Below are 12,940 nucleotides of genomic sequence, written 5' to 3' on the forward strand. Positions count from 1 at the left end.
CCCCTCCCCTCGTGGAGCTACAGACTCTGACAAAGCTCACAGGAGCTGTGGGATGTGTGGCAACCTTCAGAGTGATTGAAGTCAATTTCTCATCAGGACTTGTGGACACAGTGCTCCCAGTGGAACCAGCGCCTGTAAAAGGTCCCGCTGTGGGACACCGACAGGCTCAAAGGTTGCTCGTTGCATCACTCTCTATGAAACCCTATAAAGTCGGCGCATTGAGGTGAAAGTCGCCTCGTTCGCAGTGACATCAGCTGGAAAATGGAGGAACTGTCGTCTCTGTGACAGCGTGACAGCCCTCAAACTTTTCACACAGCTCAAACCAAAGACTTTCATCCAAACAAGTAAAAAAAAAAACACGTTACTCCTCCTGACTGATGAAAGTCTTTCACTTTGTCCACGTTTTGTAGGTCAGACCACTCAGTCCAGCGCTGCAGCGACAGACAGACACTGATCTGTGACTGTGCTGATCAAACCCTGCAGCTCTCACACTCACACAGCTCGGTGTCTATAAAGTGTCAGTGCTGCCATCTATTGCTCTCCAGGTCTGCGCCCCTGAATGTGATTGCATCTTTTCTCTTGTGCATAACTGTGGACTAAAAATCCAGATACAATTCTAAGGTTGGAAAATCATCTTATTCCGCTTCATCTGACAGCATCGTATAAATTTGGTTTCAGCTTGTTCCAGCTCTTCGCTGAATCATCACGAATGATGTTTCCACAGAGTAAAACATCTCAAACCAAAGACCATTTCATTCCCGCCAATATTTTTCAGCCTGACATACAGTATTTGGGATCTTTTGGGGGCCTCTCTTTGGGACTTTGATTCAAATAAAAGCCCTTGGTTCTATTATTATGACAGTAAGACTGAAAAGGAGAGAGATGTAGGGAGGTAGCATGCAGAGCATCGAGCTGAACTCAAACCCCAGGAAACTGTGGCCTGGATCGAGCCTGAAGGTATCACACTGTCCTGGGTGAACTTCCAGGCTCTGTATAACTTTGCACTGTCTCTACTTCTGATGGGAGAGTGAAATTTTAACCTGCTTGGCTTCTACTAACCTTCATTTCCTCCCCCACTCTGGACTTTCTCTCTGTATCCCCGTGATGGGTAATTATATGATCCAATTTTTGTTGTGATGAACCGACTAAATAAAAAATCATTCAGTAGTACGAGCTAAAGACTCACTAAAGAACCATTTGATACAGGATAAAGGAAATTGAGATTAAAAAATGTGTGATGCTGCAGGGACCAGGCTGTGAGAACACAGGCGTCCCTTAAGTCTTCAAAAGTTATTTTTTTGATATATTTCACTGCTGTAGCAAAGAGTTTTTTAGATTCTTGAGTTCATTGAGCAGATCTGAACATATAACAATGTACCATCATGTTAGACTGCAGATTACACTGCCCTCTGCTGCCTGACGACTGTCACTGCCACTGAGGTCCACACATTAGAAAAGAAAAAAAGGTGTACAGCATTCAGTTGTTCTTTAATTTTTCATACAGTTATTACAAAAAAGTTCATTCTAATATATAAAATAACTCTTAGGTAGTGAGATGCACATGTGACTTTTCATACTGGACTGATTTTACAAAAAAAAAAAAAGTTTTATTTAATTAGAGACTTTGGACTTTTGAATAAACTTTGGACTGTTTCCTTCATGCTGGATTTGTTTTCTTCAGCCAAAGATCCCCCTCTTCTTTGCTGTGGAGCAGAAACAAACCAGTTATCACAGTTGTCACATCATACACAGCATCTTCATCACGTTATCATTTGGCTGCTTCTTTACAGTTTGTCTCTCTTACGTTTTTCTTTGACGGTGTACATCGCCTCCATGCCGGCTTTGATGTGATCAGTGACGTGACAGTGGAGCAGCCACGTACCAGGATACTGAGGACGCATCTTCACCGTCTGAGAGGAGGAGAAACCAGAGCATCACATGATTTATAATATCTAACAGTTATAATTACACCTTTTAAGTTTGCTGGAAAATTTAAGGTTTTTTTTCCAGATATTTTGCACTTATTTGGTCTATACTGATACTAAAGCCTGAGAGTGGAGAAGTAAAACTACACTGAGATGGTCAAATGTATCTTATATACCAATACTTTAAATAAATCAAAATAGTTATACAACCTTTTTAAAGATACAGTAAAGGTTGCCAGAGCAGCACATCATTAATTTCTAAGCTTAATGTAAAGTACTGGTTACAGGTGAAGCATCAACATCAACATTTTGTTATTTTTTGTCCGTTGCACATTTAAGATACTGGTACAAAATAATACGCTACGCTACAATAAGATACAATATCCTTTTATTAGTCCCAAGATGGGAACATTTCCAAAGACAGTTTTTTGACCTGTTGTTTTAAGAAAAGTTGGTGGCATTATCATCCAATAACTTTTCTCCCTGTGATCCCTAAAAGATAAACTAATGCAAACTTGATGAGATACAGTTTGTAGCCAACTTTTAATGCAGTAAGAAAGAGCAGACAGTCAGGAGACTTTGAAGTTTTACCTGGAAGGTGGCTGGAAACAGCTCAAACACGTCAGTACGATGAGCACCTCCGCCCAGCTGGAGAGAAAAGAGGATTATTGCAGGAGTTATCATTTTTTGTATACCGCAGTGTGACTGTGCCAGGACTGAGAGACTTGTGTACATTTTTATTTACCTTATATTCCACGCTGTGTCCATGCCAGTGTGCAGTGTGTATGTCCACTTCATTGCCCATTCCCATCAGGTACCAGTACACCTTATCGCCCACCTCCATGGTCAGACCGTTTAAGTTAGCGTACATATATCCATTAATGGCTGCATGAAAACACACAGGAAATGGAAATGAAATTTGGGGACGTTTCTTTTGATGTAGATGAAGCGAGAAAAATATCCCATCAGTCCAAAAGCACCGCTAATTTGTGTGAATGTTTATCTCACTGTGCATTTTGTTGCTCTCTATAAAAGTTTCATCATCCTTCAAGCCTGTGCGAGGACTCCTGATGTATCTCCGGATGTTTTCATCCAGATACCTGTTGTTGTAAAAAAAAAAAAATAACAACAGCAGTGGTTATTATGATCAGAAGTGTGTACAACATAGAAAACCGTCTTTGTTCCTGGCATTGCTGCAGAAAGACCAACACAAACAATGCTGCTGGGTGTCCTGAAGTGATGAGCACAGGGACAGAAACATTTCAGAAAGGATTGGGACGTGGCAGGTGACTCTGCAGGAACTATTTTCTACTACTGGTGAAAAAATACCAGAGAAAACTGCAAAACAAAACATACAAACACCTCTGTGGACTGAATCACATCTTTGAGACAATGTTACCAAAACTCTCTGCCTGATTGAACACTATGATGTCAGGTAATTAAGGTGAAACCGACTCTTACAGGTCTAAATGTTCACTGGTTAGCTCGTCATCTCTTTTAACTCACCAGCTTTCATTCTCATCAAAAACCAGGAAGAGCAGTGCAAACTCTTCTACTTCCTTCTTTAGTCCAAAACTCCTGAAACAGAGTTGATAAAAATGCACATTAGTGTTTATCCACCTTTACTTTGAACAAAACTTAGAAATAAATGTAAGAAATAAAAATTAAAAAATCAAACAGGCAAAAAATAATTTAGAAAAACATAGTTACACATAAAAAATAAATACACAGTAATAATTCCTAACTGAAAAGGAATAGGATGAAGCAGGAACACTCACCTGCCCCAGCTACGACGACAAATCACCAACGGACCAATCAGGCCACTGTACAGGTCCTTGGGAGCAGGAAGAAAACATGTCAGTGTGTGTGTGTGTGTGTGTGTGTGTGTGTGTGTGTGTGTGTGTGTGTGTGTGTACCTTGGCAACATCAGCAGTGGAGTAGTACGCTGACACAGAGCACTCCTCCTGCTCTGCGGTTGGTCCAGTGTTCTTGGTAACGTACCAGTAGTAGCTGTGAGTCTCACCTAGGAATGACATTGTTGTTGTTTGTTTGTTGTTAAGATAAAAAGTAGCCTATGGAGACCAACCTGGATTTCATGATGAAATCCCCTTGCTTGCTAAGATGTGCTTAAATTTGATTCTACAATAAGTAGCAGAACTGTTGTTGGCATTAAAACCTCCTGAGTCAAAATGGTTGGTCAAATCGAAATACTAAAAAATATGCAGAAAACATTTACAAACAAAACGCTTTACTGACTAGGCAACAATAAGCACAATTCACTCGCAAGGTCTCTCAATGGCCGTCGTTTCCCCCGTGCGTACAGTACCTGGTTGGGTGAGGTAGACGTCGGGGGTCTCTGTCTTGACTCCATGTGCGTGGATAGAATAAGCTCTGGTTGCCATGTTCTTAAAAACCACCTTCACTTTGTCCCCGACATCAGCATGAATCATTGGACCTGAGAGAAGGAGGAGGAGGAGTCTCTAGTTACAGTACAAGACCAGTAAAACCTGCAAAATGCTTCTCGCATAGTTAATTATACAAGTTGCTATTTGAATTTAGCTGCTTTGTTTAACAGATCAAGGCAGTTTATAGGATTTAACATCAGCTCATGTGCATCTTTATAGCCTACCCATAATGCCAAGGTGTACCATATCAGGTGACCTTTCCACCTGCTTGGTGAACTTGTCATTGGTGAACTGGCGGTAGACCACCTTCTTGTATCGGGAACCTATGAATCCACCCTGCTGGTCCAAGAAGACAGGAGCAGGGCTGCAGAGAGGGGCGATCACAAAGTTTTAAAGAAACATTACCCACAACATACTGATTAGGAACTGATTGATTGATTGTTTTGATTTATCAAATGAATGAACCCAGTGTAACTATACGTTACTTTTCTAGGCCGACGAACATCTCGGTCTCCCAGGTGCGGTTGGGAGAATAGTCCCAGTCTGTTTCCATGGCGGCGATGTAGTATGTTTTGGAGTGGAGCATCGTCTCGCCCTGACGCTGGAAGAGGCTGCACTTCTCCACCGTGTAGTTGGCTCTCATCCCACCGCGGTAATGGTTCACGGTCGGAGACACCACTTCAAACTGACCTGAAACACACAGACATACTGTAATTATGTGCAGTCACACCGTGCACTTGCGCCTGTTCATCAAATATAAGTCCACTCTGCTTCAAGGTGGCGTCTGTCTTCCTTATTTCTCCATTATAAAGCTGGTGCACAAATACTAGTAGATACTGTAGATTAGTTAATGTTTGCTTTTTTTTTTAAAATAAGTAATAAGTTCTTTGCTCAGTGGTACATACTGTATGTGATAACACGCCACAAAAGTCATGCTGCTCTTTGATCGCATATTTGACTGTATAAATTAATTAAAATCCAACTCTGTTATTTTCTTTGATTTCTCCTCCCTTCGCTTATCATCTGACACATTTTGTCTATATTGCCGGTCTGCAATATAGACACTGACTTAAGGTTCAGGTTTTAGACTTTTTTTTTTTTTTTGAATCTGCTTTATTCGCCTAATTTGTTCATCATCTTAACTGCTCAGTTATTTCCACATTTTTACAATATTCGGATCATTCTATAACTATAATACATCAAACACTGTTTTAATGTGTTATGCCCAATAAAAAGTCTGAGCATGTGTGTGTATGAGTGGTGTTTACCCATGCTGTCCGGCTCCATAGTGACCGTGTGTGAGATGTGGGGGAAAACGCTGATGGAGTCTCGTCTGTTCTGGCGATAGAGGAAACGGTTTCCCTCGAAGTAAAGACTGTTGATGTCCGACTCTGAGCCCAGTCCTGACAGGTGCCACGTGACTTTGTCGCCCTTGCACATGGTCAGGCCCGGGACGTTCCTGTACACGTAGCCGTTGATGGCTGGAGAGATGAAACACACAGTGAAGTGATTATCTCTTATATGATCAAACAGTTCAAGAGGGTAAGTATTAAAGATGTAACATGATGCTGATAGACAGTGAGCGGTGTGTGTGTCCCTCTAACCATGCATCTTGTTGCTCTCCATGAAAGCCTCGTCCTCCTTGTTAAGGGCGGTGGAACCAGTGGAAGGGGTGGTGAAGAGCCTGATGTTTTCGTCCAGGTACCAACTCAGGTTCTCATCAAACACTGTGGCCAAGAGGTGAAACTCCTTGTTGTAGTTTTTCTACATCAGGAGACGAGAGACAGGAGAAGAGGAAGAAGAACATCAAACTGGGATTACATCACTACATGTTGTTTTACACACTGAAAACTGAAAACTGCACTCTTGACTCGCCTAATTTTCTCAGTCTGTCTCTGATCACATTAACAATGCTCATCTTAATAACAGCATAACACCTCCCACTAACACATATGTGGCTATGTCTTTCAAGGTAATCCAAATAAAGGCAAGGCAAGGCATCTTTATTTATATAGCGTATTTCATACCAAGGCAACTCAATGTGCTTTACATAAAGACAAAACATTTAAAAAGAACAGCAAAAAAAAGGCATAAAAACAAAAAAAATGTTAAAAATGAAAAAAAAAGTAAACATTAAACACAGAAGCAAGAGCAAAAAAGAATAAAAAGTAGACAGAGAGAAAAGAAAATAGATAAAGTTTAAATAAATCATTGATTACCTCACATTGATTACCTCAGACTAGATCGTGGATCTACCTTTTTTGACAATATTATATGTTATGGTATCTCATTGACAGCTATTATGTACTTTGAAGCTAAATTTGGAGTAAATACATGATCAAACACCTCACACCATAGATGTTGCACCTTGACTAATACAAAGTTGCATAAATACTGATGAGGTTCGATTGAAACCAAGTGTTTTACGCCAAAATAAAATGCATCTGAACTGTAAATTTAATAGTTTTCAAACTGATCTGATCATAAAATCAAATCCTATTTAGACAAAAGGTGAGACATTTTTACCTTTATACCCCTTCAGTTCCCGACCCTGCCCCTCACCTGGACACCTTTCTTCAGCGATCCCTCTCGGCAGACGAGGAGGGGTCCCACCAGTCCAGAGTTGGTGTCTTTGACGGGGTCGACTCCCGAGTAGTACAGATAAGTCAGACAGTCGGCCTCCCCTGCCACTGGACCTGCACCGATCGGCACTGTCCACTCATAGGTGTGCAACGTCCCAGGTCTGACCAGAGCTGCTGGGGGAGGAGTCACCACTCCTAAAAGCCACAGACAAGCAGAAAGATCATCGCTTTTGTCACAGCTTACTGTACCAACTGATCCTGTCAATGTGATTCATGTTTTTAACTCACTTTGTTCCCTCCTCAGTTCCCTCAGTTTCTTCGCTGTGTGAGACTCTGTGGAGGAGACGATTTAAAGAGGAAGTCATGGAAGAGGGAAACATGGAAACAGATGAAAATACTCTAGGTTTATATAGTATCTCCAAAGTGTGTGTGTGTGTACATGGATTAACCTTCTAGTTCGTTGTAATAAAGCGTCCCATCCTGTTCAATACTGTATTGAACGCCATGTGGTTGTATACTGTAAGGCCGGCTGGCTTTGTTCTTGAACACCACTCGGATGGTGTCCTTCTCTTGAGCTCGCAGCACAGGACCTGGACACAGAGAGAGACACAAACAGACATGGTGAACACAAACACTTGAGCTGCCGTATTTCCACTTTGTCATCAGTATCCTAACAGGACAACACACAAAGAGTTTTTAAATGGTTGTGAATGAAAAGACTGACAAAAATATCAACCTGAGGCTACAAAGTTGAGAACAGATCATCTCAACTTTCTTACAGTGGCTCTTTGACCTTATGGCCTTATGTTTATTCATTCATAAACATTATGATAAAGGTCGGAAGATGACACCACCACAATATTCGTTCACTCAGTTTTGTGGATTTGCCGCTTTCTTTTCGCTTTGGCATAGTTGTTCTATTAGTAATATGAAGACAGTTGGAAGCTTGTTATGTGCAACTAATTTCTGACATTTAATAAACCATTAATGCAAAACACTATGTAAAGATTTAACGTAGTCTACATAGTAGTAGTAGTAGTTTATTAGATCTTTTACACAGTATTGTTTACAGTTGAGCATCAATCACAGTCAGTCAACCTTCCATAAAACCATCATTCGTTCAACTAGTTCATAAATAGATCGAAAAGGTGTAGGCTGAAGCTATCTAGCTTATAGATGCCTACCCTTTAATTCAATTTTCCATTAAATCCATTAGAGCTCTTCATGATTCATGATTCATGATATATACCTAACACTGGTATTTTAAATTCATTAGGTGAAAAAAGACAAGATAACCTATGTTAACTATCAGATTATAAGAAAATAAAGGTGGGATTACCCAGAATTCCGAGGTGCTGCTCCTCTGGGGTGCGTAGCATCTTGGTTGTGAACCTGTTGTCGGTGTACTCCACATAGTGAACCTTCTTATAGCGACTTCCAATGCGGTTTTGACCTCTGGTTACAAACGTCTCGGCCTCACTGCAAACACACACACACACACACACACACACACACACACACAGGTGTTATCCAAATGAGCCAAGAGTATTTCTGTCAGTGTGTGTGTGTGTGTGTGTGTGTGTGTGTTTGTGTGTTTATATATTTATAAGTCACCAACCCGTCAGTCGGCGGTATAGGAGCGTAGTCCCACACCTCCTCTTCAGCAGCGATGAAGTACTCCCTGAGTTCTCCGTACGGTCTGGGCTTATGGACGTTGGGGAAACACTTCTTGATTTCAAATATCGCCTGCATCCCGGCTTCATTAATGAGCAAGAACACAAAACCAAACCTGTTAACTCATAATTCACTCATATTAATAATGATGATGATGATGATGTAATGTTTTGGGAGCTCACCCATCAGATGGTCGTTGACAGTGCAGGTGAGCAGCCAGTGTCCGGGGTTGTCGGCCACCATGTGAGCGGTGGCGCTGGAGGCCGGGAAGAGATTGACGGTGTCGGTGTGGTGGTTCTGGACGGTCAGGATTTGGCCGTGGAAATGAACTGAGTGCATGTCTACCTGTTGTAGAGGAGATAAATGACATTTCAACTGGGCTTTGACCCAGACTCAGAAACACCTGCACTCTATTATTTATTTTTGGATTAACAATATGTTCCCAAATTTGCATTTTCAACAAATTTAGTTATAAGTAATTGTAGAGGAAGAACAAGAGTCTTTTTAATCTCTAAGGCTGATCTGATATTAAAGGAAAAAAATGAATAAAGATTGCCTTGATTGACTAAGAACAAATCAAAATAGCAAAAGGAATATTAGATGAGACATTTAGCCACCAAATTAGAAAACAAACATGGTTTCTTAATTAAAAAACAAAACAAAACACACAAAACCTCTATTTACAGGTACTCAAACCACTTCAGCATATTTGAGCATACTTTAGCTTTAGCAAATCTTTTCACAGTTTAAACGTAGAAATGCAAAAGGGACATTACAGTTTAACTTTGGTTGGTTAAGTTTCTTAATTAAGACCCTTGTTCACTGCAGAGACTTAAAAGCATTGTAGTATACATTTTCAGGAATCCCTCTACAGTCAGACTATGTTAATGGTGATATAGTTGCACATAACGTAACAGTTACCTCATTGCCTAAACCTATCATGTGCCAGTGGATATTGTTGCCTTGGCACATGCTCAGTCCAGGTAGGTTACCGTACAGAAAACCGTTTATTCCTGCAGAAAACACACACACACACAAGTCAGAGTTAGGTTTGCATCTGTGGATGTGGATGTGGATGTGGATGTGGATGTGGATGTGGATGTGGATGTGGATGTGGATGTGGATGTGGATGTGGATGTGGATGTGGATGTGGATGTGGATGTGGATGTGGATGTGGATGTGGATGTGACGCCTCCTCCTTTCCTCTCACCGTGCATCTTGTTGCTCTCAATGAAATCCTCATCCTCCTTCAGGCCTCTGGCGGGAGTCGTGATGTAGGTCCTGATGTTGTCATCCAGGTACCAGCTGAAGTTCTCATCCGACACCATGAACAGCAGAGCGTACAGGTAGTCGCCCGACCTGTCGCCATGTACATCCAGAGTTCCTTGATCAGAGACAAAGGAGATTAAACATTTGCATTGGTTGCTCTTTGTTTTCAAATGTATCATTAACTTTAGCTTTCCTTTATACTTACTATACTATATTAGACATTTGCCTAACTATCTCAGATTGATTACTTCTTTTCATGTCCATAAGACTTCTTTGCTTGTTTATCTAATATCTACATGTCCTGTATTCGCCTTTTAGGCTCAGCATTTATTGACGTTTTATCTGGTTTTATGCTATGGTTTTATGTGATCTATTTCTCTTTCCCTTTTCTTTTTTATTTATCCTTGTGGGGATATTTGTAGCTGATTTACTAGGTGTATGATGGTGAGAGAGCTCTTATGTGTTGATTTTTGATATGTGTGTGTCATTAGATTGTCTAATTAGTGACTTTTATTTAGGTATTTATTGATTTTGATCTTGTCTCAGCAGACAAGATCAAAATCAATAAATACCTAAATAAACCTAATCAATTAATAAATGTTTAATGTTTGCTAAATGTTAGAGGACCCCCTTAAAAAGCGAGATGGTGCATCTCAAGGGGTTTATCCTGTAATCAAATAAATAAAAATATTGAGACTAGTCGATTGACAAATATTTTGGGTAGTTTCAGCTTTTCATGTGTTTTACACATATAGGCCTAATTCAAAGTACAATATTTCCATTTGATTTAATTGAGTAAAAGTATGAATTATAGAAGTGAAGTACTTAAGTCCAGTACTTGCAGTAAAATAAAAGTTACAGGTTCCAATACCTCTTTTACAGACAATGAGGGGTCCTATCAGTCCTGAGTTGATGTCTTTTGGGGGGGCGACATGGGAGTGGTAGAATCTGGTCAAGCAGTTGCTGTCGTATGACGTTGGGCTGTGGGAGTCAGCGAGTGTCCACTCATAGGTCACCGTTGCTCCTGGAGCCACCGAGTCGTCGCGCTTCAGCTCTGGACCTGTACCATCGGGGTACTTGGCTCCTGAAGGGCCACAGACACAAGCAGTCACACAATAAGTATCGGCCTGTTGAGTCTACCTTTGCTCTTAAACGATTCATTAATCCTCTCCTCACCCTCGTTGCCTTTGCTGTAGTTCAGCCCATGTGGGTGGATGCTGAAAGGTCTGAACGCTGTGTTCTTCAGGTGGATGATCAGTGTGTCTCCCTCCTCGGCCATCAGCAGAGGCCCCAGGTAGCCCAGCCAGTCCGACTTGGTCACCTCTGTCCTCCAGGTGGAGTCGGTGTACTGCTTATAAACGGCCTTCTTGTAGGTGGGGCCGATCCGCTGGGGCCCTCGCTTCAGAAAGACAGAGGCTTCTCTGCAGAGGGAGAGAGAGGATGACATGTATGTTACGTATGTTACGTCTAATGGTCTGTTCTCAGTTGTCAGGAAAAGCCACTGGGAACAAACACGTTTGTAAAGCACAGGTGTAAATGCAAATCAGCCACCATCATTCATTTTGTCATTTACACCTGTGGTTTTCCTATTGTGACATGTTAATGTCTGCTGTGAAAAAGACCCATTGTTTGAAAATACGTCAAAGGTCAATGTCACAACACTAATATGTTTATGACAAATACCTTTTTTTTTCTTGTCTCAAAGCCCTATTTGATTAGGTCTTAGTTGAATGTTCTTTATTGATTGTGTGTTGTATTGCTGCTACAGTGATTTTATTTTCAACAATGCGTATGTGTGTCTTTAGGAAGGAATTAAAAAAAATAACCATTACGAATCTATTCTGATGACTAATGTTAGAAGAAAGAAGTTATTTCAAAAGCACAGTATTATCTGAATGTTGAACAATTAACATATTTAACCCGAAATGCATCCAAAAGAACATTTTAAAAATCTTTCGTTGGTGTTGATTCAAAAACAATTGTGAACATGTCCTGGATTACCTTTCTTCTTTCCTCTTCTTCTATTGTGTTGTGTTTTATTTACTTGATTTTATTTCACATTTGTTATTTTGTTTCATATTGAATGTTAAGTTTGTACAGCGCTTAAGTAAAGGGGAGGTTGTTTAATTGTGCTATGTGGATAAACTTTGACCTTTGGCCAGAAGATCTGAGATGGCAAAATGTGGAGTCGAGATTAGAGATATACTATGTAGGATGGTAAAAAGTTTTTCAAAGTCAGGGAATAGACTTTTCAGCTCGGCTTACAGTAATTGGACACTCTGAGTCTTTTAAGTGCTCCATCATCTACAACATTTAAAATCCCATCACCCACTGATGAAGATTGTGTGATATGTTGGAAAGCTCCAGAACAGCCACTAACAAGCTTTATGCAGAGAGGTTAGTGCTGAGTTTTGGACCAGTTCCAGGAGGATGCAAACATCTTTGACTATGAATTCTCAAATTAACTCTAAATCAGGTTAATATGTGTAAAGATGTGTGCACTTACTCGTCCTCCTGCAGTGTGCGGTTCTGAATGATGTTATTCCCACTCGGGGCGTAGTTCCATGACACCTCCTCTATCCTGAGGAAGTACTCTCTCCTCATCCCAGACACACACACAGCTGCACAAAACAGCAGCAACACACTCCCCAACACCAGCCGATGCATTTCGATAAGAAAGTGTTGGCACTTCACCAGCTACGAGAAAATCCAAAGAAAATCTGCCAGACAGGAAGACAAGTTTTTATTTCTCTCCAGTGATCCACTGGGTGATGGTGGGGAAGATGAAGAAGACAGACGGACGGTGCAGTCCGCTGCCAGTCAGTCCGTCTCAGAGACTTTAAACCCGGCGTGTGTCTTTATACTCCCTCATCTGACTGACTGCTGGGAAAAGCCAAGCAGGGGCAGAGGGGTCACCATCATCAGACAGGGTCTGACGCAGCCTATCAGAGGCCTGAACATCTGTTTGGTCAACACTTGCATAAGAGCTGATATTCTGTGTGTCATCAATATCTGACTCAATAATAAACAAAACAATTCAGCGATCACATTGAAGCAATATTTGCTTCAAACCTTTGTCTTGTTT

At 41.0% G+C, this 12,940-nt stretch overlaps 1 protein-coding gene across 1 annotated transcript; it reads right to left on the reverse strand.

Moving 5' to 3' along the window:
* Positions 1-1,469: 1,469 nt before the first annotated feature.
* On the reverse strand, positions 1,470-12,687 carry cp (ceruloplasmin). Its single transcript, XM_085775005.1, has 24 exons — positions 12,362-12,687; positions 11,032-11,276; positions 10,727-10,939; positions 9,797-9,970; positions 9,508-9,599; positions 8,769-8,931; positions 8,531-8,669; positions 8,252-8,391; positions 7,362-7,502; positions 7,201-7,245; positions 6,893-7,107; positions 5,935-6,094; positions 5,599-5,811; positions 4,816-5,020; positions 4,555-4,694; positions 4,252-4,380; positions 3,842-3,948; positions 3,704-3,759; positions 3,432-3,503; positions 2,934-3,025; positions 2,671-2,810; positions 2,517-2,573; positions 1,805-1,910; positions 1,470-1,703 (listed from the first exon to the last, which is right to left on the reverse strand). Exons 1-24 carry the CDS (start codon positions 12,520-12,522, stop codon positions 1,678-1,680), a joined length of 3,231 nt encoding a protein of 1,076 aa, XP_085631131.1. The 5' UTR covers positions 12,523-12,687; the 3' UTR covers positions 1,470-1,677.
* Between the last annotated feature and the right edge of the window lie 253 nt (positions 12,688-12,940).

This window comes from Trachurus japonicus, chromosome 4 (genome assembly GCF_045865225.1).
Source record: "Trachurus japonicus isolate A0001 chromosome 4, Traja_1.0".
Lineage (NCBI taxonomy): Eukaryota > Metazoa > Chordata > Actinopteri > Carangiformes > Carangidae > Trachurus > Trachurus japonicus.